This window comes from Leptinotarsa decemlineata, unplaced genomic scaffold, assembly GCF_025532065.1.
Source record: "Leptinotarsa decemlineata unplaced genomic scaffold, Ldec_3_MD MMD2_P_RNA_scaffold_2, whole genome shotgun sequence".
NCBI lineage: Eukaryota > Metazoa > Arthropoda > Insecta > Coleoptera > Chrysomelidae > Leptinotarsa > Leptinotarsa decemlineata.
In genome coordinates, this window is record NW_027412529.1 from 17,591,987 (window position 1) to 17,617,246 (window position 25,260).

The window sequence follows — 25,260 nt, forward strand, 5'->3', positions numbered from 1 at the left end:
TGAGCTGCATCTCCTGTCTCTGTTATTGTACCTGTATTGTCTACCGAGTTTTGCCTCTGGAGTTGAGCAGTCTGATTGCTTGTGCGAAGTGATAAAACGGATCTCCATGTTGATGGTAATCTTTGCGCATCATCCCTCTTGTTCAAGAGGGATGATGCGCAAACACAGGTAGTGGCAGCAACGCAGGTAAAGGGGAACATCCATCCCTATAAATTGAGACACAGAGTTCGAATTAATCAGTCTAGTTGAAAAAAACCAGACATCACCAGAAGATGGCAAATGAGACTTTGCCGAAACGTTGTGAAAATAATCCTTATGGGGAGAAAATACACAGAACACGGAGCGAAACCCGAGAAAACAGCTCATCATACTTTATCCGTGAGAATCTTCGAGTTAACATATATATATATATATATATATATATATATATATATATATATATATATATATATATATATATATATATATATATATATATATATATATATATATATATATATATGATGTGTTCTTTTTCCGGGTGTTCATCCGTTGTGTACTATTCGATAGTCGACGTTTCGCTATCATCTCAGATGGCATTATCAAGACGAGTTACTGCTTCGCTCGAGAGGTGTAACTCTCGATATTATGATGATTAAAATTTCTCTTCAAAAAATAATGGTATTTATCAGCGGCGACAAAATTTATAGGCAATGTAATACTTGATAATTGGGTCAAACCCTAAAACGGTCATATAAATAAAATTAACTATAGGTTAATTTCATTGAAAGTTTCAGTATTCCTACGGAATCTGCCATTGTTTGACACGCGTTAACTATTTTGGCGCGAAACTCTTTGAGAACCGTTACGATCTTTGCAATGGTCCTAATGCTATTTAGTTTATTGGCTTGCCAATATTTTGGTATAATTAGAGAATAATTAGAGAATATATGGGTATATGACGATTACAAATAAATATCATAGAATCTACTTAATTTTAAGTAATTCACTGTTTTCCAATTCCTAACTCAAATGAAATCTTATTTTCTTGTGTTTTCATTTTTATTTCGAATGGATGTTTTAAATTTGGTATATCGATTTGATGTGAATGTGTGTAGAAAGTAGCAAGTATTAGAATAAATATGATACTTCACGAAAGCTCATAAAAATTTTTTAATTCAAATAGAGGTTACAGTTTGTTCAGGACTGTTGTATTAAATATTCATTATGCATGTATTTCTTCACGCATTACGATATCCATTAATCACTAGTGAATAATGAAATCATTACAGAAAAGGAAGTAGGCAAGTTCGTTGAATATGTCAATTCCATCCACCCGTCAATAAAATTTACCACTGAGAGGAAGGTGAATAATTCATTAAATTACCTTGACTCAACCATTACAAAAAATAACAATGAACATGAATTTGCAATTTTCCACAAACCATCTTACACGGACATTATCATACATAATTCCTCTACACACTCTTACCAGCATAAAGTTGCTGCATTCAATAATATTCTTCATAGACTATCAGAGACAACCAACTAGACTATTGAATAATTTCCAGAGAGAGCTGAGTTTGATCAAACAAATCAAACAAAAACTACAAAAGCAAGCCATGGACCACATCTACCCAAATTCAAGATGCGATAACGTCAGTTATAAGACATTGTCATTTTTGGCTGAAACAACCAATAATATTTTTTTGAAGAAAGACTGCGTAAACTTAGCTCACAGAAATAGTTATAGTCCGAATAATAGTGTAAGTGCATTTATTAAAAACAATAAAGACAAAACTTCGGTATCGGATAGATCAGGAGTATATCAGCTGACTTGTGGCTCTTGCCCAAAAACTGTATAATGGCGAAACAGGGAGATTATTTTCCAAAGAATTAAAAGCTTAGATGTAATTTTGTGAATAGAAAGACCAATTTCACATTTGCAAACCATCTTTTAGTAGAAGTACATGAGTTCAGTCATGAATAGGACATGTTACATTTAGAAGAGAAGAGTTTGAAATTCAATCTTCTAGAATATTAAGCAATCAATAGATTCAAAAATTCGGGTAACTTACTAAATGATCAATTAGAATTGAATAACCGTTACTGAATATTTTTCAAATGTGGGGACTGGGACATAAGCTCAGGTCTTTAATTCATTACAAACTCAGGTACTTGAAATGTAGGTACTTTAAATTTTAAAATTAGGTATATTAAGCATTAAATTTGTAAAATATAGTAGATAAAGATACGCCCGAAGAAGCCATTGTATGGCGAAACACGTGTCGCGTTTTTGTAAAACTGTTTAGTGGAACATTTTTGGCTGTGAGTTTTAGAAAGTATTTTGAAGTGTTTTGTGTGAGAAACTTCGCCAAAAATCCAACAGATATAATTCAACGCGACAAAGTTGTTTTCTGTTAGAAACTTGACAATAGAAATAACTGTTGTATACGTTTTTGTGAGAAATTGTATCAATTAATCTAAAAGGTCGTTTACTTATACTTCAAGGTCCTTCTTCACAGTAAATTAGAAATCAACCCTGAAAAATCATCGTTGAATTCCTGATAAAATCACTTATCCAATAGATGGCATATATGTGGTTATTTTGTTTGATATTTTGAAGGGAAGTGTGTACGTATCTTAGCGATACCTTATAATATTTCACAAAAATTAAGTGTTTCGGGAAATTTACATTACTGTCTTATTTAAGGAGATATTGAACGTGGCTCCTTTTGAAAAAAAATTCCTAAATGCAATCAATTATTTATATTTTGAGCTGTTTTGGAATCATCCGTATCTCTGAGTATAGGTTGGAAATGAGTCAAATCACTTTTCAGTATCGTCCTTCCATTTTTTATTTTCATTCATTCATTTTTGGATCCATTTTCAACCCGTTTGATATCTTGATAGAGTTTTTCAACACACTGATCTCATTTCAGATCATCAGACACGCACAGTTTTAAAAACAATAAAACCTTCTCAAAAACAAACTTGGTCTACGGAACAAAACGAAATATAGTCAAAAAGTTTTTCGCTCCGAAAAAAAAAAAGAAGTGCTAGAATTGAATTGACATGATAACATGTCCTAAAAACCCTATATACAGTGGTATATATATTCTATGTTCTATATATAATTTCTATGTAACAAATATCTATCTATCTTCGGCTTGGAAAAATCAATAAAGTATTGATCATTCTAAAGGGATACAAAGATGAAGAGATGTTTCTAATACAAAAATAACCTTTTCTTTGTTTTCCATTTGAATAAGTTAATTTACTATTACAAGATCAGTGACATAGAACACTTATTTTGAGAGTTAGGTGTCCTGTGTCATTGAAGTGACATGCAACACCCAGAACAGAAAGTAAATTTAGGGAGAGAATATGGGTTAGTGATTTATTTCTTTCACTTTTCAAAAATAATCAAAGTAAGTCTTGTGAAAAATTGAATAATAATGGAAAATGGAAATAAAAAATGATGAAGGACTGAAAACGGGGGAAGCCCTCAACATACTTTATGTTGAAATATCTACTTTACTACATCAATATGAAACATCACAACATTGGAGGTATTATTTTTCATAATAAAATCCTTTTCATCGTTGAACAGGAAATTATTAATTTAGGGTTTTTATGAAAGTAGATGCATACCGAACCTTGTCTTATTCAAAACATTTAATCCTTTTAAAAATTAAAAAAATTGTTTATATGAGTGGATTTTCCTTTAGATGTTGAAGATCAACTGTTTTAAATGTTGAAGTAACAAGGTTTGTTTGTAACAACATGGTGTAAAAGAAACACAACTGATCTTAACACAACCCTCTGTTCATATACTAACACAACAACAAAGGACTTATACTTTATATCTTTTATTATTTTGCTGATATTATCTTAGTTTCAAATGGAAGTGTGATTAAGATCACATTATGCAACAAATTTCTTGACATTTCTGAAATTAAAAAAAATTCTATTACTAAACAAGTCTTGTCTGGTTACTATATAATCAAAATATTTAAAATAATTCTATTACTAAACAAGTCTTGTCTGGTTAATCAAAATATCATTCAAAAACCGTGATAATATGCAACTAAAACTTCATTCATTGGTAGTCTCAAGAGGAATCATTTGTGGGGTGTATGTGTTAGAACATGTCTAGAGTCTTGATTTTATTATCCAGATGACGTTATTAAGATTCATGTAATTCTTTCTATTTTAGTTACAGTTTCTATAATGAAAAAAGTGTAAAAGAACTTTTCTCAATCACCTTTGTCACAAACTTCCCTATTGAAATGAGTTCTAATCTATCAATTATCACTTCGAAGATTAAATTCTTATCACTATATAATCTTGGAACTTTGAACTCCTGTATATTCATTTACAAATTTGTAAACAACCACATCGACTGCCGTCAACTTTCGCACACCTCATCTAACTAGTAGAAATGAACAGTATTTTTTGAATCACTCCTATAACAAATATTTTAAATCTCCTATATACTCTGTAAGTATGCAGAAAATGTAATGTAGTCTACTAGAAAGTAGATGTGTATGCTTCAACAATCTTAACTTCAAAAAAAATTAAATCCACCCTACTCCAAACCAAACTACACATTTACAATGAAACCCGTCCACATATAAAGCAAACTAAATTCTCAATACGTTTTCTTTTTTGGCGTTCCTTTGAACTCTGTTCACATACCCATAAACCTTACTTTTGTATCACCACCATTTTTTTCAGATAATATCAGTAGGTTTTTTTGTTGATATAAAATATGTAAAACCTGCTCATGTAACACATATTCCTAGCTGACTATGTAATTGGCTTTTGTACCTATTTGGACAATAAACTGATTAATATTAACCTGAAGTTACCCATTGCAATGTTGTAGCCTGGTCTGTGTCACCGGATCAACGGAATGTCTACAAAGACCGACAACATACGATTTGGTGCAAGAGTCACCATGGAAACATCTACTGAATGCAGCCGAAATGTGGGAATAATAAATCATCCTAATGAAGAAAAAAAATAGACCGAAAAATGTTCTAGAGTGTTCGAACATTGTATACTATTGTAAAATAATTGTTTTAAAGGATACTGAAGTAATGTGTTATTACTGAGAGATAGAGGGAGAGAAATATATTTACACCATTTAAAGTTACACAAATTTCTGCAAAAAACATCCAAAAAGTTTTCGCACATACATAGCGCTATTTAAATAAAAATGGTACATAGAACAAAACCAACAAATTAGGAAAAAAATTGTTATTGGAAAATTCACCATCACCATTCTGGGTGCGTTGAGGCAAGTCTTGCCTCTGGATATTTTTGAGAGAGCCGAGCACTTCAACCCTGCTCTCTGACTGGAGCAGGTCCTTTTTCGGCGCAGGCTGGAGAGCGAATTTAACAATGTTTCCGAGGCAGGTTGTTGAGTGAAGGACACTGGCATTAGCCTCTGCTGGCTCAGAGCCAACCCCCCAGTTAATGAGCTCTTTTTATACCCTCAATCATTCTTGCACTAGTTGGTATAATTGCTGGGCAGCAGCATCTTTGGTTGAGGGCACACGAATGAGGCAGACTTCAGCGTGGGCTACCAACCCAACAAATACCCTATGGCGCAAGTAGTCATTTTCTCCTTCACCAAACAGCGCTATGAGACATTTGTTACTAGTAGAGTCTATCTTGCCGTGAGTCGATTATGGTGTGCTTGTTATGTTTGTTCCTCTGCAGTACCTTCCTCACAATGAGAGTGTCGGCGTCCTTAAGGACTTGCCCCATCTCAATCCCTTGGCATTTCATTCCAATGCAGACGAATTGGATCAAGCGTTTCTTCTCCTTATGGTTGGAGAGAAACTTCTCTTGGGCCACTTCAATGAGTATAGTCTCCTCAAAAATAATTTCACTGCACGTTGAGGCAGCATAATTGAAGGTGTAGCTGATGTAAGTGGCTACTAGGAGTAACTCTTTCACTGAGTTATTCTGATGTCATACGACCTTGTGAGTGAGGTAATCTCCATCCACTTCAACAAACGTGTCACCCCCCAACAGGGATAGTATCTGGGAGGGCGTGCAGGCAGAGAGGAATGCTGACTTTGTTCCCTTTTGCATTCCCTCTTCAAAAAATGAACTAAAGTGTATAGAACAATATTTACCCTAGATCGCATATTTTGGAAAACTACGCGAAAAACTCAAAAAAGATTGCACAGGTCTTTTGAGGCTACAAACTTGATTTTACATAGTTGGTACCTACGCTAACATCCCAAAAATTCTGAACTCTTCATCACTTTGCGATCTAAAGCATTATTTATGTATTAGATGACTTGGCTGTTAATTATGAACAACTGCTCAAACTTTGTGAAATATTTTCAGGAGAAATTAATTTTTGAGAAAAAAAGGTTTTGGCTTTCTACTTCTCAATCTTATTTATTTATTTATGGGTTCAGGACCCATTTCACTCAATACAATTAAAAATTAAAAATACAATCGTAAGAAAATATGTCTGTTAAACAAGTTATCAGTTAAACCACTCTACGAAAGACAACTCTCAAAAATCGAAACTTGTGCGAATTAAGGTCTAACGAGGTCTTACCTTTTGACGTGTGATTCCTAACACGGGTTGGACGATAGGAAGTGAAAATCGACGGACCGGCCTCGCGGCTTGAACCACCGGTTCACACAGCGGTCTATTGAGTGAAGCAAACCACCCACGTCAACCCACCAGGCCACCGTCATCTAGTCTTGATGGTTCCTCTCTTAGTCGATTGATGGTGGTTGGATTTCTGGTTCAGATACTGTCATGTGTGAGTGGGTTTTCGATATACAGATGTTTCCCATTTAGTGTCGGTCCTCTTCACCAATACGTCTAAGAAAGGCAATTCGTTGTGGATTTCCTTCTCCATTGTGAAAGTGATAAAAGGAAAGTGTCTAGTTCTTTACTCTAGACTCTACTCTAGACTCTACTCTACTCTACTAGACTCTACTGGACCGTGCTTTTGGGCTCTGTAATACAAAGGAAGGTCTCGAAAAGGAACTAGGCATCATCAAAAATGACTTTCAACGGAATGGTTACTCCAAAGTGATGGTAGAACAGGCCTTAGCTAGAAGACAGCAAGAACTCCACAAGGAAGAGAAGCCGCCACAACCAGTACTTGTACTTCCCTACATCAGAGGATTATCGGAAAGGATAAGACGGATTGGGTCCAAGTATAACATCAGGACCTGCTTCAGATCTGGGAACACTATCCGTAGCAGCCTCACGAAAACCAGGTCACCAAACGCGGACTGCGATTCTAAGAATTGCATTTACCGGTTACCATGCGAGTGCGGAGAATCATACATCGGTGAAACTAAGAGGCCATTGAAAGTTCGCATTGCTGAGCACAAGAAACAAACACAGCGAGGAGAAACCAGCAAATCCGGAATAGCAGAGCATGTTTGGATTCATCAACACAATATCAAGTGGGCTCAAGCTGAAATCATCCACAAAGAGGAACACTGGTTTAGGCGAATATTCAAAGAAGCCGCGTATATGTTGTCCAACAACGCATTTAGTCAAGCTAGCGTAGAGATACGTAACATATGGAAACCTCTAATCAAGCGAAAAACGACCAACTCCCGCCAAACAGTCATCTCCCGCCAAAACCAATGAAGCGGAAAGAGGAAAGAGAGGATAGGTGAAAGCACTCGAATAACCTATAAATAGTCAGATCTTGGAGGAATAAGTCCAGTTATCACCCGAAGACGATTGTGGATACTAACAATCGAAATGTTGTGACATAACTTGGTTTGAAATCTTTTAATTTTTATTATTTTTTCATTTTTTGATAATCATATTTTTAATTTTTCAGTTTTTTCAGCTTTTATTAATATTTCAATTTTTACTTGTTTGGTTGTTGTTGTATGTTATTTCTTTGTAATTTCAGTTTTTTGTTTAATAAAATTGTTATTTTCGGTTAATCATTTTGATTTTTTCAGGGTTATCAAATCTATTTATATTATATTAGACAATGGAACTCCGAACTGATGAAATACACCAGCAAACATTGTCAACTACCTTCAAACAAAAGTACCATACCATCGTTTAAACACCAACTGGATAGTTGATCCAAATCTTCCAAAGAAAGAAATGAAGCAATCAACTTTATAAAAGTTACTCCACAATTTTTGTATCAAGATGGAGAAGTAGAAAGCCAAAACCTTTTTTTTCTTTGAATATGTGTTTCACACACAAGTCATTTGCTTAGCAAAATTATGAAAATTATGGTTGAAAACATTTCAAGCAATTGAACTAGGTGCACTCGTGATATAACCCTTGAATAACTCCATTATGTTTTTCTTATTATTTCTAGGAAATCCAAATCTTGGGTTAGAGATGCTCTTCACTTCAAAAGTCAACGTACCACAGTTAACATAATATCAATAATTTTTGGAGTATGGACAGCTATATCACTGCTGATTGGATATTTGTTAGAAGGTGATAATGTGGCAGGATATGAAGCTATACCAATTTTATTTTTAATTTTGATGAATGTCACTCTTGAACTCTATGACAATAAACTCCGACACAATGAAATTCCCAATAGAATAAGGTCTTTTTTGGAGAAGTTGAAAAAAGAACGGAATAATATCAAGTGGACTTCTGAAAATTACCCTGACTTATATTCACCTATCTCACCATGTATTACCTTACATTGGACATATCGGGATGGACAACTAGTCAACTTACCTTGGGCATTGTTAGTGAAAGATGACATAGTTTTAATGAGACCAGGTAAAGACATTTTACTTGTTTCCTTCCATTAGTAATACCTACTTATTGTACTCTGTTGTACGACAAAGTAGGAACCATTTTCTACAAATTTAATATGGCGGCACTATGACGTCATCTATAGAAATATTCTCCAACAACTCGATGTAGGGAGAAAAAAACGCCGAAGTTTGCTCAGTTTTTAAATAACAATTCAAAAATTTAAATTTTACACTTATCCATGTACTTTTCTCAATTTTTTTTTATGTCAGTTTTTATTTAATTTATCTCGAAAACCTAAATAGGAAGTGTAATTTTTTGACTTTAACATGAAAGTGTGTCTCTTTTACTACAAAAAAAACATTTATTGCCCAAACAGGTACAAGATCCAATTACAGGACAGCTTTTACAAAGAATACATGTAACTGTGAACAAGAACTAAATTAAATCAATAATTGGTAGAGAATGTTAAATCATAATAACAAAAAAAAACAATCAATGGAAAGAAAACATAATAACATGTATAAATGAATAACATGTATGGATAGAGAGGAATGAATTTTCACATTTTTCATAAACAAACCAAGGTGGAAAGAATGTTTTATTTCTCTTCTGAACACTCCGATGGGTGTTGAAAATAGATCAGTTTTTTCGCATATCTGAATTGGAGATTTCAATAGTATATTCATTCTTGGAACAAGTAAATAAAAACAGTGAGCTTCTGCTGTTCAAACGGGGTATGTTGAAATTCAGTTGAGATAATAACTCGTGACGATCAGCCAGGTAGTTTGTGAGTATATATATAAAAATGCAAAAGTGGTTGGTTCTAAGGTCCTCCAGAGATAACAACGAAAATCTGTGTAGTAATAAGTTATTATCTAAACCTTGTTCGGGATATAAATTCCATCAATTCTGTATACAATATACTTTAAGTATTTTCATTGAATTGATTTGTGCAAATGAATGTGATTGAAATAAATAGGAGACCAAATCAGAGAGCCATATTCTAAGCACGTTCTAACATATGAGGTGAAGAGAGCAATGAGGCTTCATTTTTGAAGTCTTTACAGTTTCTGAAAATCAAGCAAAGCTTTTTTTCGCTGCCGATGCGGTTTTGATTATGTGCGATAAGAAGCTCAATTTGGAGTCAAAATTAATGCCAAGATCTTTTGTTACATCACACCGACCCAAAATAATTTGATTTATTGAGTAAGTGGTTTGATTAGGTAAGTTATTGATTTTTAAAGTATAAGTAGTGTAAAGACATTTCTGTATATTTAGGGGTAATTTATTTGTTTCACACCAAGCAGCTCGAAGATACTATGCAGTTAATTTTTTTAAAATTCAATTATGTAAGGAACTTATGACATTTTCACTTTTTCAATGACGCAGAAAAATTAACAACATAGTATCTCAGACATATTTTCAGTAGATGCCTCTTGGGGGCATCCTTTAATGGTAAAGTTGAAAAAATACAACTTACTATTTAGATTTTCGAAAAGTAAAAAATGGCATTAAAAAAATAAGAAAAAGTACATGAATTAATGGAAAATATCAATTATTTAATTTTTCCTCAAAATCTGAGCAAAGTTCGTCATTTATTTCCTCCTATATCGAGTTGTTTGACAATATTTTTATAGATGACGTCTTAGTGCCGCCATATTGAATTTGTAGAAAATGACTCTTACGCCACCAGTTTGAATAGAAATGGCCATATGAGTTAAATCGTTGAATAGATATCCTTAAGACTTTATGCAGGCTACGATGACATTTCGATCAAAATAATACAAAACCTTCCTCATAGTGCCCTAAATGTACTGGTTTCACTGATAAGTGTATCCTTTCAAACAGGCATATTCCTCTTTTTTCTAAAAACCTCAGTGGTCATTCCTCTGCATAAGGGCATAGATTCTGATGATCCCTCTAATCAACGCCCTATATCTCTCATACCAACCATCGCAAAAAATCATTGAAAAACTAGTTAAAAAACGACTACTTTTTTCATAAATGAGCATAACATCATCAGTGAAAATCAATTTGGCTTCCAGAATAATAAAAATATGCACGATGCTATTTTCTCATTTCTGAATGAAGTTTATTCTGAGATAAATGTCGGTGAAAAGACTGCCGCAGTATTTTGTGACCTGTCAAAGGCATTTGGCTGTGTTGATCACAAAACACTGCTGAAAAAGCTCCAGCGTTATGGATGCAGAGGAGTAACTCACAAATGGTTCGATTCCTACTTAATGGGATGGACGCAAATGATCAAAACAACTCAACTTTAAAAAAAAAGAGGGTAATTGATTCTGGAGTTCCACAAGGTTCTGTGTTAGGTCCCATTCTTTTCTTATTATATATTAATGACCTCACCAAGCTTCATATTTCTGGGAAGTTCACCTTATTTGCAGATGACACTACCATATTTTGAAATAATAAAAATACTTGTGAGTTGCACAAAATAATCTTTGCTGACTTGAAAAAAGTCAAAGATTGGTGTGATTCAAACATTTTATCTTTTAACTTAACTAAAACAAATTTATTATCATTTATATGCTCAATCAAAGAACTTTTTTTGAAGACAGATCACTGGAATTTAAAAATAATACTAAATTTCTAGGAGTATTCATTGACCAGAATTTATAATTTGTGGATCATGTTGAACAACTCACTAGAAAAGTCTCCTCTGGCTGTTATGCGGTTAGAGTGATTTATAAAGAATTGGAGTTCAGCACTGCAAAGACGGCGTACTATGCACTCATAGACTCATTTACGCTATGAAATACCGTTTTTGGGGAGCATGCAGTCCAACTTTATTCTAAAGTCTACTAATTTTACAGAAAAGAGCAATAAGGTATATAGGAAACCTTGAACCAAGAGACTCCTGTAGAACCTTCTTCTGAAAACATAATATTCTAACGGTAACTGCATTATTTATAGTGGAATCTGTGTGTTTAATACATAAGTATATATTAAATTTTGCTGCATCCTCTTCCCAGTATTACACCCGAAACAGTAGACACACTCTGAAACTCACTGCCAATTAAAAACATCACCAGAGACTCCATTTTTTACAACGGTCAAAAAATGTACAATTTGCCTATGGACATAAGATCTGCCAATATAAATGACTTCCAATTCAAGAAGTTAGTCAAACAATTTCTATCTGATAGACCCTATTATACTTTGGATAAATATTTTAACTATAGCTTTTAAGTGACTTACTCATATTTTTTATCTTTATTTATTAAGGAGCTACTAAGTTGTTACTTTTTATGTCTACTCTTTTATAAATTAGACTTTTACTCTTTTATATATACATATCTTTTATATCCTTCATTTTGAAATAGTTTGTACCCATGCACAATTTTTATTTCATTTGGTATGTATTGCATTTTTTTTAAGTATTTACTACCCAAGCTTTGTATACAAGATTATGTCTTATGATAATAAAGCATATTATTATTATTATTATATCTGATCAAATGGCCGATCTACTTAGAATTCTCGACTTGGGTTCATTTCCAGCTTTCCGGCTTCGATGAACTATACCTTTATTTTGAATTTCAAATTTCTCACCTCATAAACAATTAAACGCCGCCAGTATAGTTTGTAGATGCACTCACCAAAAGATTTTCATGATAGAGGTAAGTTTGCCAAAATTTTGGTGATTACAATTTTCAATTGGTCTAAAATATATGTATAAAGTGCAGATTCGATACAAGAACTGTGTATGGCAGATTTTTTCATTGTACACTGACTAAAAGTGATCCTTGAGATATGTTTGTTCTAGGACTGTGAAACCAGCAACTCATATAAGAGGATGATAACCTATTTTTTTTCAGGTCAAGCAAGTCCTGGGTATTGTGAATGTCTTGACAAACACTCCGAAATTCCTATTTTGCATGCCAAGGAAATATACGCTCCATTACTTCAAAATGCAAATGAAATCTTCAGTGCTCCAAAATCTCGTAAACCATTGGAGCCGAAGAAGTACCGACTTCTAGAAACTCCATACCTGAACAATTTGAAAATCTTTCTGGAACAAGCTTTGGACAGACCTGTCACACTATTGAATCATCAAAGGCATTTAGTAACTATAAAAATTGTGGAGCAAGTGATGTTACCATTTACTTTCATTTCAGTGTTATTCGTAAATTTGTTTCGATATTTTTATTTCCACAAATACTTCGGCCGATATTTGGTTTCAAATACTCTTTTCATCGTCCCATGTAATGTAGTTTTGCCGTTGTTACCAATGATTTTTCCTCTATTCTGGAATTTGGTGAACTACTTCGGAATAGCAAGGTTAGTTGATTCATTACCTTATAGTCCAAGATCCTAAAGCCCCCAAAAATCGTATGTGATTCCTTGACTCCCTGCATTGAAAACTTGTCCTCAAATTTTTTAAAATCTAACGTTAGATCACTATCATTAATAAATGACATTGTGCTTAGAATGTGACAACATCTGTCAGATCAGATGGTTGATTAATGAGTCCTACTCATCAAAGTCAGTTTGACACCAACTCAGGGATGATTGGTGTTCACTGTATATTGTCTGGTCCTTAATAGAAATCGCACCTTAAAAGATGAGATACTTAGCCCGCACAAGTTTCGACTTCAGATGGTTATCGTGATTTGAAGTTAGAAAGTTATTCTGCTAGTTCTGAAGAACTACTGAAGCCGTTTTAATTATGGCAACATACAATTTATTCAGATATCATTATACTGCTATAGTCGACCGGTAGATGTTATGGTAGTTGTTCAGCTACCATAATACTGCTGATATCTGTAAAAGGACCACTACTTATTATCCATTGCTGGGATAATATTCAGTTGAAATAACAGGTTTGGGGCTCTGGTATTTCGATATATTATGCTTTTGAGATTTTTTAAATGAAAACTTGAAATGTTTTTTTTAAGTTTATATTATTTGAAAAATAGAAAAAAATCTGAATTCTTGAAAGTAATATTAGAGTATGTTTACAGTTATATGTTGGGTTGTTTCAAAAAATTTTCCGTTTTTATGAGTGTACTTCAAACTGTAATATCTCAGTGAATACTTATTCAATTCAATAGAAATAAGCGTCATTTGAATCAGTGCACTTTTGCCAACGTAATACAAGTGGATTGATTTTGTCAGCATAAAAGTTGTTTGCCTGGGATTTGATAAAGTCCACGAAGGCCGTTTTTTCTGGTCCTGATTGGCGAAAGTTTTACCGGTGAGAAAGTTATCGGGGTGCTTGAGAAGATGATAGCCAGTTGGCAAGAGGCCTGAGAAGTATGGTGGATCAGAACTTCAACCGTCAATTCGTTTAATTTTGGGACGGTGATTTGTGAAACATCCGGTCGGGCGTTGTTATAGAGCAGGATCGGTCTTTTTCTGTTGACTAGTGCACAATAAGACTGATGTAATGGCTTGGCTCAGTTGCAGAAAGTTATAATGAATCACATCAGCCGCTGAAAACCATACAGTAAATATAGTTGGGTAACAGGATCAATTTTTTCTTAAAAAACCAATTGTATTCTTGTCCTGAACATCTTCTGTTGTCATAGAGTATCCATTTTTCATCACAAGTGATGATCCGATCCAAAAAAGTATCTTTTTATTTCCACAAAAACAAAGAATAACTGATCTCGAAATGTGACAACTCTGTCCATCGTTCAAATCCTGGGGCACCTACTTTTCGAACTCTGACATTTCCAATACGTTTTAAACTATCAAAAATCGCAAGGAAGCTGACGCTCAGTTCTTCCGGCATCACACAAACCGTTTGTGATGGGTCAGTGTCCACCAGGATCCTCAGCCTGTTTTGGCAGCGCTTAGTTTCAATTTGAATTCGTAGAGAAAAATTGACTGAAAATCCCTCAACAATATCATAAAGTAGTAATAAGCTGAAAAGAGGCAAAAAATTTAAATTTGGAAAAATTAATAGCATCAATATAAACTACAAAATTATCTACGGATCAGTATATACCACACATAGTAGAATGAATATTTATTGGAGCTACAAAAACACATGACATTGAAATGGACAAAACATTTGAAACAACCTAATATCATAATAATTAGTCTGATTTAACACTCATTGGAGAGGATTATAAGTATTTATTGGTGAAGGCCAACAGTTCATGGTACATATGGTATTAAACTTTTGCCCAAATAGCAAGTAAATATCTGAAGAATACAATAATGAAGATAATCAATTATTCCAGGAAAAGAAAATATAAAATGGCGGAGTTCAGACTACGTTCAGTTGACAAGTGTTTCGTTAACTAAGTTAGCATCATCCATGATTATAATTATATTGGATTGAATCACTACGACTGATGATGTCGCCGTGTAGTGAAACGTGTCTTGAATAAATTTCATGTGAAAATTGTACAATTATTATAGTGTTAGTAATTTTCATCAAGTAATGGGTCAGTGTATTCATAATTATACCTTTATAAGCTTTGGTAACTAATTGAAAAATCTACACCCATTTTAATTTGAATGTTTTGGTGCTTCTAATAAAGGATCTTTTCTAGATTCGTGAATATGGTCAACTTTCTCTAATTCAAAGAAGGTGCTACATTTGTAAACCATATAAAACACAAATAAAATGAGGTCATTGTTAAAAGTGTGATATTTACAAATACTCCTACATGAATCAATTGACATCAGTGTAACTATAATAAGAAAAGCTCTTTTTTGTAACATATAAACCCTAGAAGCTTCAGAAAATAATCCCCAGTGCATTATGCTGTGTTTCAGAGTTGGTATATTGATTTACATTTCGTATCATATAAAAAAAACATAGTGCTTACTTGGAATGTTTTTCAAATATATTTTGAATATGTAAAATAACATTATTATGTAATATTTCAATGAAAAATGCTATTTTTTGAACAGAAAATTGGAGCTTGACTAATTATCCTCTCACAGAAGGTGACAAGTCATGACAAATTATCTTTGGAGGTATTATAACTGTAAGTGAAAAATATCTTCATTTTGTTCAAATTCTTCCAGGTTTAAAGCTATTTTTGATGGCACCATTGCACTTGGAATGCAACGTAGTCAACTGGAAGAAGATGCAGATAATATCACTGAATATCAAAATGAGATAAAAATCAACAGAAATGAAGTTTATTCAAATTTTATGAAAATTATTAAAGGAAAACCTGAAATTTTGACCAGATCCACTAATATCTTGCACGTTCTTGGATCGGTTAGCGTAAGTATGAAAATAATCTCATGTTGTGTATGAATCTATAGTAAGTGCTAAAGTAATTGAATAATTATTTTTTGAAAATTTTTAGGCATTAGGATGTATTGATAAAAAAGGAATATTATCATGGCCTAATCCAACTGCTGAGAAAGTATTTTTTCTGTATAATCAAAGTAATGAGTCACTCTCTTCAAGGTTAGTACTGTTAATTCAATGAATGGTCTTTCATAGATAGACATTGCAAATAAATTGAGATATTTTTGGAATCATTTTAATGCTATATATATGACTTACTAAAAAAAGCAAGTTGTCTTTATCATTTTGGTCTTTATACATTTGTTTAAAATTTTTTTCCTAAGTTCTTAAACTATTTTCTAAAGTTTCTAATCAACTATCTGTAGTTTCTTGACATCTTCTCAAGTTTTCATACATTAGAAGAACAACGATCTCTTTCCTCGCTTCAGCAAACACATTTCAAACGTATGTAAACTGTCACTTCCAGAGAAAACTGTATTGAAACTATTATCCATGTTTCTTATTCTTTGTTTTGGTCAACAGATTTTTATGTTTGAAGTTTGGTGCATCTGCAACAGCGGTGGACATTAACGAAGATATTGAGGCGCAGATGAATAGTTTTGTTCTCATACATGTCTTCTCTTTGTTCGAAATTATAAGTGAATGAAATGTTTTATAAGTTGTGTCGATTTTTCATCGTACCTAATAACGTTACATTACTTTGAAGTAATTAAGTAATTTGTCTGAATAATTCCTAATGTCTTTAATTTTTGTTTTAGTTTGGATAATGTAAATGATTTGTCAACTGATATCGACCCTGTCTGTCCTAATATTCTCCCAGAGAGTGCCAGAAGTGCAGTCACAGAAGTGCTTGATCTTACTCATAAACACAACGAACCATTCAAGTTATATTTTGATGATCAGGACTGGAGTAAATATTTATCATCATTGAAACCTCTAGGGCTTGCTATTTTATTGAACACCTGTAATGTAGATACGCAGGTAAAATAAAATAAAAACTTTGAAAAATATCAGAATAATTGAAACTTATCACAAATTTGTGTGATTTTTAGAGATTACTGACATTTTATAAAAGTTTTATGTTCTGTTGGACTTCATCCAGAACCCAATCCTGTCCTCATGAGATGCTGATGTGTTTTACTGACATTACCTTTTCACTAAGAGCATTGTATTGTTTTTCAATAACATTTTTCAAAAAATAGTTTTTCCCACTTATCTTTTTTTCATTTTTTCTTGAACTGTATGATGACTTAGTTTTATATTGATCGAATATCTGTAATATGCATTTGAACTTCTTTGAGATTTACATGTTTTAGTGTCATCGGAAAGATTCTATTTGGGAGATTTTGATATTACATTTTTGAGTTCTGATGAAAGTCTAGTAATTCCATATACTATGAACAATTTTAGAGCTATTAATATCCCATTGTATATATCTACACGCTATTAATTCCACTTCCACTTGACTCATTTCCTGATCAAATACCCTACCAATGTTTTTCTTAACCCAAGGCTGTGATTTCTGAGCCTCCTAGCACCCAGTTTACTGTTAATCTATTCAGGTCCTGTTCCTTCAATACATCACGGATTTCTCGGACCAGTCTTGATTTCGCTCTTGGCTTCATCAATACTCCAAGTGCCGATTGCCAACTTAATTTCAATCGAGTTGGAGTAAAACTCCCTGACTCTTTCAACTCGCTGCCGTTTAGGACTTTGACTTCGGAGTTATTGTTTCACGGTCCAGAATGGTGAATATCTCCGCCGGGTTCATCTCACATCTGATGGGATGATTATTGACGAACTCAGTTCATCAATTATGCCATTGAGGTTACTCAGGAACCTCACCTCGCCGATATCATAGTCTACCGCGTCCCTAACTATGAGGTTTTTGTGAGTTTCGGCAATTTCATACTCTACAATTTCGGGTCTGCATAGCCTGTCGTATGATCGGCAGGTTCCCTGACAAATATTAACGTTCCGCATGAACCACGAACTTTTGGTGACCATCCTTAGGATTTTGTTATGGACCCCTTCCAGAACTTCAATGGCGGTGGCTTAAAAATCGTTATATAGAATAAAACTTTGTTCTTTAGATTGAGTTTGCTATGCCTGCTAATGAGGGGATATAGTTCGGATATCCTCGCATTCGCTTTAGTCTTCAGGTTTTGTATATGTTGGGCCCAAGTGAGTCTGCGGTCTAAAGTAAAACCTAGGTACACCAAATGGATCTACAGGCAATGTCTTGCCCTGCCATGTTAAGTCTTAGCTGACTCCCAAGTGGAATTTGGCTGTCAGTGAAGCATCATGGTAGTAAGAATCAGAATTATTCAGAACAAGGTTTTCCAAGGATCAAGTTTTACACTGAACGCAACTTCAGTCATAACTTGTATATTTCTTGGGTTTCCTTTCTTTGAATTTTTCAAATTAAATGTTGATTTCGCCAAGGATTAAGGGATTTTGTGTTTTTTTTTTGTTCCCAGTAGAATGCATTTTGGGATAACTTCTAGATGAATTGATTATTGAAGTCCAGTTTTCTAATTGATCTGTAGGAAGTTGTGATTTCACATTTTCTGTTAGATTTCAAGTTTGCTCATTAGTACCAATAATGTAATACCGTTAGGAACTTCATTTCATTGTGAAACTCATTTGAAAATTTCTGAGATTGTTTAATACAGATGAATATTTTTTGTAGAAACATTATACATCATTTTGTTCCCATATAACGTGTGAAGCCATGTACAATGAAAACTTGGTGCCTGTAACCAACAGGAGATGCCTCTGTGAGTTAGCTAAGGAAATAGGATTTGTAGACCAAGCTCAGAAAATATTTTCTTTGGAAGAACAACTATCAGCTTTTCGACATTTGGTAATCTCTTGTAAGCCTGAAAACAATATGTGTTCCGAATAAATTCGTTTCAGCAAACCGAAATGGTTAGGAAAGACAATAAGTTCGTTCGTTCTCTACAATTATCAACAAAACTGAAATTTCCTTTTCCTCACATGTTTGCTGTTGTTGTCAAAGAACTTGCTTCTGGTAATATGCAACTACTATCCGAAGGGACTGCTGATATCATTCTAGATTCTTGTGTTGAATATTGGGATGGAAAGGATTTGATACCTCTGACAAATTCTGATCGAAAGAGAATAAAAGATTTTTACCAAAGAAGTAGTCTAACGGCATATTGCACTGCATTTGCCTACAGGTAGGTCAACTTGATAATGATAGGTGTTGATTCGGATTTTTCTTTGAGAAAATATTTTTCATTTGTAAATGTTTCTTTTTATTTGATTCAATTTGTATATATTGAAACCAAAAATCTATGAATGAGTTTTCTTTCATGTTATTATGTCTTAATAATTTTTCAGGCCTCTGACGAAGTCAATCGATAGTAAAATGAGCGAAGTTTATTTAGAACTGCCAAGTGATTCTAGAAGCTTGTATCACAACCATAGAAGTCCAACGCCAGCCCATTGGGACTGCAAAAGTGTATTGGAACCTAAAATAAAATCGTGTTCTCAGTTTTATAGTACAGGTAAATAATAAGATTGAACTATATTACTATATGTTAGGCAGCAAAGAAGTGAGAAATAAGCATATAATAGGAATTTCATTACTTAGCCATCTTCATTCCTACTGTATCTGGATAAACTGAGCTTGACTGAGATCGTTCAGTGTTAAACCAACGTAGAAACATTTGTCTATGCTCCCATTTGATATAATTAAAAAAGGTGAAATACAGTGAGCAAAACTTCCAAATTTGCCAGTACTTCTCATTATAACAATAAATGATTCATCAACAAATCTGCAAGATGGTTCTTGAATGTCTACAAAAGTGTCTTGAAGATTGAAACATTCATTAAAAAAATCTGTGAAAAAGTGTTAGCTGCTGTGAATAAAACAATCGAGCAAAAACTTCTTTCTCAACATTGAAGTAAAGTGGCAAACTTGCAATCCGATGGGACGAATTTAGAACTCAAGACATCAATTCAGGGACCCAATCTACTGCTTGGAATAAGGCTGGACATAGCAAATCACCTCCAATAACAAGGGCACTTCCTGCGGCAGGCGCCAAGAGCTCCGCCTTGAATAAAGGCTGCCCCTGCAGGAAAGCTCCCTCACTTGTGCACCTCCACGGAGTGAACCCCAAGACGGTTGAAGAAGCCGGGCAACAACAGTAATATCGTTGCACCTTCCAAAACCTTCGCGGAGGCCACCGTGAGACACCTCAAGGTTGCCAAAGAGAGTGTGTTCGGCGAGTCTTGGCCTACACGTGCCAATATAAAGGAGATGTATCCTAGTGACCTGTTCACCTTCCTGAAAAGGACAGGGTGGATGTACCACTTGCTAAAATTTTTCTGATTCAGAGTACAATCACCGTATGCCACTGTCAACATTTCAAGTGTTTTTGAGCACTTTTTTCCATTTTTTGCATAAAGTTTGATGCAAATTCTTTAATTCATTTTTTTTAATAGCAGAAAATCGCCGAACACTCGAAACACTTCTAACTTTTATGCCACTCACCAACAAACTAAACATCCTAAACAGCTGAAACTATGAACATATGTTCGAAACGAGTGTTCAACATAAAAAAAATCGTTAATCAAAATTGGAAGTAAACCTACCTAACTCCCATGAGATATCTTTTATACATAAATTAGACTTCTATCTTGTATCCAGACTGGTAGGTAGGGCCAAAGTGACCCTCACTGCTCACACCTATTCAAACTTGACCAAATAAATCCAGCTTCTGAACAAAGCCAATTACTTCGTTTTTGCCTGGACCCGAATGGCGAAGGTTCTACCGATGAGAAAGTTATCGAAGTTTTTGAAAAGATTGTGGTCCGCTGGCGAGAATTATGGGGAGTTTGGTGGATGAGGCAGAACTTTGACGCTCAATTCGTTCACTTTTCGGACGGTGCTTTGTGAACCGTGCGGACGGGCGTTGTCGTGAAGCAGGATCGACCCTTTTCTGTTGATCAGTGCCGGCTGCTACTGACGCAGTTTTCTGTATATTTCGTTTTCGTCATGCCAGCTGCTGACAACCATACAGTTACCATGTTTTTTTTTTGTGGGTTTTTGCCTTTGGAAAGTGCCCGGGTGGCTCATCGATGTCCAACCACTTTCCCGAACGTCTCCTGTAGTAGTAAAGGATCCACTTTTCATCACACGTGACGATCCAATCCAAAAAGGATATAGTACAAAATTCTCTATCTATCAGTATATAAGACACAGTAGAATAAATATTTATTGAGATGTGAAGCTACAAAAACACATGAAAATAGAACTGACAAAACTTTTGAAACAACTTGATACCTAGTTTCTCATTGCCTATTTTTAGAGTCGATCTTTTGTCAATGTGTGTCACAACACCTACATTCGCTAATATATCATTATTAATGTGAACAAGTAAGCCATCATTTTGATTTTCAGTAGAACCATTGTAATGTTTTTGATATTTTTCTCCAAGTAGATCAGAAGTTGATCATAATTTTTCCTGATACTCCTTATATTAAATTGTAGTAAATTTGTATGTTGGTCATTTCGTTCTCTCAGTTTAACATCTAAAAATAAACATGTAAGTTACCAAATACCACAGTTTCTACTTCTTTATATTCATCTGAACATTTTAAAAACTTTAACACTAGCAGATACAAAGCTGAATGCAATACGTGTATTTATTTATTTATATAATTATAACAGTTTACAGTAACTAATTTATAAATCTAAACAGTGATAACCTCATATTTTGCTAGAAATTAACCAATCATTTGAAAATCTTATTTACATTTTTTATACAAAGTTTGTTATTGATATTTACAATGATATCTAATTCAGTTCAAACATTTCTCGGGATGTCTTTTTAAAAACTTCATTCATTGATTTGACCTTTAATTTGTTTGAATCCTCTTTGATAACGATGTCTGTCCCTTTCATTGTTTTTTTTTCCTGTAGATTTCTTGTCTCAATTCCTGATTTTAAGAGATACTTACTCCCTCCTGAAGATTAATCTTTTTTTGACGTTTTCCTTTTCTTTTCTGGCCAATTCTGAAAATTCTGAGATTAAAGCTTCGAACAAAAAGTTGTTATGGAGAATCGTCGAATCACTATTAGTGGAGTTGCTGAAGATGTCGGCATATCGTTCGTCCCAAAATTTCTGAGTTTTTACAAAAAAACCGCCACATGAGCGTCGCTCAGGAACTGTTGAATGACGTCAACGACGATCCAGATTTGTTCAAAAGAGTCAACTGGTGACAAATCATAGTTATGATATAGAAACCAAAGTCCAATCATCCTAATAGAAGAGCCCACGAGAGCCAAAAAAAGCACGCCAAGTTCGATCTGATTGCAAGGTTTTGCTCACTGTTTTCTTCGATTACCGTGGCATAGTGAATTAGAAGTTCTTGCCACATGGTCGTACAGTCAATAAGGATATTATCTTGAAGTTACGCACTGCTTGCGAGAAGCAATACGAATAAAACGTTCTGTATTGAGGAAAAACAGTTCATGGCTTTTGCAGCATGATAAAGCACCTGCTCACACAACATCATAATCATGCCTCAGCCACCGTATTCATCAGATTTGGCCCCCTGTGACTTTTTTTGTTCCCAAGATTGAAAATACCCTTAAAAGGACGGCGTTTTGCGACGATTGAGATAAAAACCAAATCACTGAGAAAGCTCAAGGACATACCAAAAAGTGCATACTAGAATTGCTTTGAGGATTGGAAAAAAAAACGCTGGCACAAGTGGGGGGAACTACTTTGAAGGGGACACAATAGAAATTGACGAATAAATAAACATTTTTTTCATTTTTTTTGAATAGACAGCGTATGTGTAAAGCTAAATTTAATGAGTTCTGTGAGCCACTATTTAAATCACATGAAATATTAACTGTTGAAGCATCATATATCTTTGAAGCAGTATTGATTTAGACATATAGACTCTCATCTAATTTACTACAATATTTGCCAAAATAATTATATTAAACTCTTCCTTCTATATTTCTGATTGAATATTCATTTATTTACAGTGGCAAAACATACAGCTGCCAGACTGAGTCATGGCTGGTGAGAATCTCTTCCCTCAAGATATGAAGTAGATGTGTAAAAACCTGTTATCAGATATCCATTTATTGTCCACCCCTTAATCCATACTACGTATAATTGCAAACAAAAGTTTCTATTCCTTTTTTCCTAATACTTTCTTTGTCATACACCAACCCAAACTTTACGCAGATACGATTTCTCCCACTGGCCATGACTCAGTCCGGTAGCTGTATATTAATCACTTACCTGGTCAATGAATTATTTGTGATTATCCTGTTTCTTACTTGACATGGTCTACTGTTCTGTATCCCTGCAGCTTCGTAACCATGATTTATTTCATGCACAATGCAGAATATCGTCATCATCATTATATCATTTGCTGATATCTTGGGCACCCTTGGGAATATCTTACGAAAGAAGTTTATTCGAACGGCCATTATATTTTTCACCCATCATAAAGTTTTGATTCGTATTTACAATCAATTCAGAATTTTCTGTAAAAGATGGAAATATTGAAATATAAATTGATCTTACTTTACTATGGAAAAAATCGTCACATAAATTTCAATGTTGAAATGAATACGGCAGTTTCCAAGGAAGTGTTTCTTTTTCTGAAATATCTCTATCAATTTTCTTAGCGTCAAATAATGAGTTTAGTTTAATGTACCAGTTTGACTAAGAAAGCTACTTACTGTACAGTGAAACATGTCTTCAGAAAATCGTTTAATATTCATGGATAATATTTACTTACAAAACCGAATTTGAAAAACTAAATATTTGAACTACTATAAAATATCGAAATGATAAAAATAATTTGGTCATGTTGACGAATATAAATAACACTCAAGATGTGCATAATTTTGTTTAAATAATTGATTTTGATAAGTTGGAGATAGCCTATTCCTGCCTATTCCTGCCTATTCCTTCTTAGATTAGTAATTTATCTTGTTTTTGAAAAGATGGGACGAAAGACCAAGAATACATAGTTCAATGCCAGCCCGTATAACTCCGGCAAAATGTGCTTTTGTTTCGCCCGGAATTCTAGAGGATTTTTTTTATTCAATTCATAATAATAATTATAATATTAAATTTATTAATCCCAATAAACATAACATGTTTATATTAGGGACAATGTAACATACAAATTGAAAAAAACATTCTAAGAATAATACAACAAATAAAAACACAAAAAAATAAATAAAAATATGAGAAACTATATTTTTAGGTATTACATAAATTACCACCGTCATGAAAAATACATTTTTAACCAAATTTACTTTTGTGTGGTTGTGAAACTATATTTTTTATTTGCCGTGTATTATGATCATGAATTGAAATTCAAGATTTTGTCGAAACATAGTAAATGAATATGCATATTTTGAAATGGTATATTTCCCTGATATCAAATAATTAACTAGGTTTATACAGATTGCTGGTCCTCTCTCTCTGATTCAGCTTATATATACATTTTATGATTTCATTTTGTAATCGTTGTAAAGGTTTCAAATGAGAGGAATTAGCTATTGCCCAAACTGATATTAGGTATTTGTTGAAGACACTATATATAAGTTTAATATTTATAGGGAAATGAAAATTTCTATGTTTTTTATCACTTTTATTTGTAACTAACGTTACTGCAGTTTCGTCCTATACGGACATTTTCAAACTTATACAATAAGTGTATTGTATAAGTATATACTTATACAATAAGTTATTGTATAAGTATATGTATACAATAAGTTTATTGTATAAGTTAGTTACAAATAAAAGTGGTAAAAAACATAGAAATTTTCATTTCTCTTTTCATTATGATTTCCTACCACGAAGTAACGGCTACATCCATTAATTCATTTAATATTTATTTTAAGAGATTAGTCACTAGTTTTAAATTCAATATTGAGAATTTTTGTAAGTCAAGTTGAATGAAAGTTGCATTTAAAATGGTATTAAATAGGTTCATTAAACCAAAAAGTTCAACAGTATTGAAGATTCGAATAAATTAAAGAAAAATAAATTGTTTTCAAATATTTAAAAGGAATAATATTTCTATATAAAATATTCTTACAAGAGGTGCAATTTTTTTTCTTAGTCGACTCCCTTACTAGAAGGAATAGAATATGTTTTTTTTGGAGATAATAGGAATAGAAACTAAACAGATTACACTTTCTCCTATATATCTAGTAGAAAACTACCTGAATCCTCGTTGGACTATTGGAGTCATATGGATTGTCTATTCGAACAAA

The 25,260-nt window shown here is 33.5% G+C and overlaps 1 protein-coding gene and 1 long non-coding RNA gene across 5 annotated transcripts in view; one reads left to right on the forward strand and one right to left on the reverse strand.

Moving 5' to 3' along the window:
• The first annotated feature begins 3,333 nt into the window (after positions 1-3,333).
• Positions 3,334-25,260, forward strand: part of l(2)k05819 (transmembrane protein 94-like protein l(2)k05819) — a 55,915-nt gene continuing 33,988 nt past the window's right edge. For 3 of the 4 annotated variants that reach the window (XM_074184587.1, XM_023161952.2, XM_074184590.1), the window contains exons 1-9: positions 3,334-3,551; positions 8,328-8,749; positions 12,568-13,030; positions 15,737-15,941; positions 16,027-16,130; positions 16,730-16,952; positions 18,664-18,837; positions 18,891-19,174; positions 19,338-19,504. In XM_074184587.1, the coding sequence (XP_074040688.1) occupies positions 3,445-3,551; positions 8,328-8,749; positions 12,568-13,030; positions 15,737-15,941; positions 16,027-16,130; positions 16,730-16,952; positions 18,664-18,837; positions 18,891-19,174; positions 19,338-19,504 (2,149 nt within the window). In that variant the 5' untranslated portion in view covers positions 3,334-3,444. Of the gene's footprint in view, positions 3,552-4,250; positions 4,483-8,327; positions 8,750-12,567; positions 13,031-15,736; positions 15,942-16,026; positions 16,131-16,729; positions 16,953-18,663; positions 18,838-18,890; positions 19,175-19,337; positions 19,505-25,260 lie in introns of those variants that run through there. The other variant, XM_074184597.1, reaches the window with a different exon arrangement.
• LOC141486496 (uncharacterized) lies at positions 19,229-23,669 on the reverse strand. Its single transcript, XR_012467891.1, has 2 exons — positions 23,264-23,669; positions 19,229-19,468 (listed from the first exon to the last, which is right to left on the reverse strand). It is a non-coding gene; the product is annotated as an uncharacterized lncRNA (long non-coding RNA).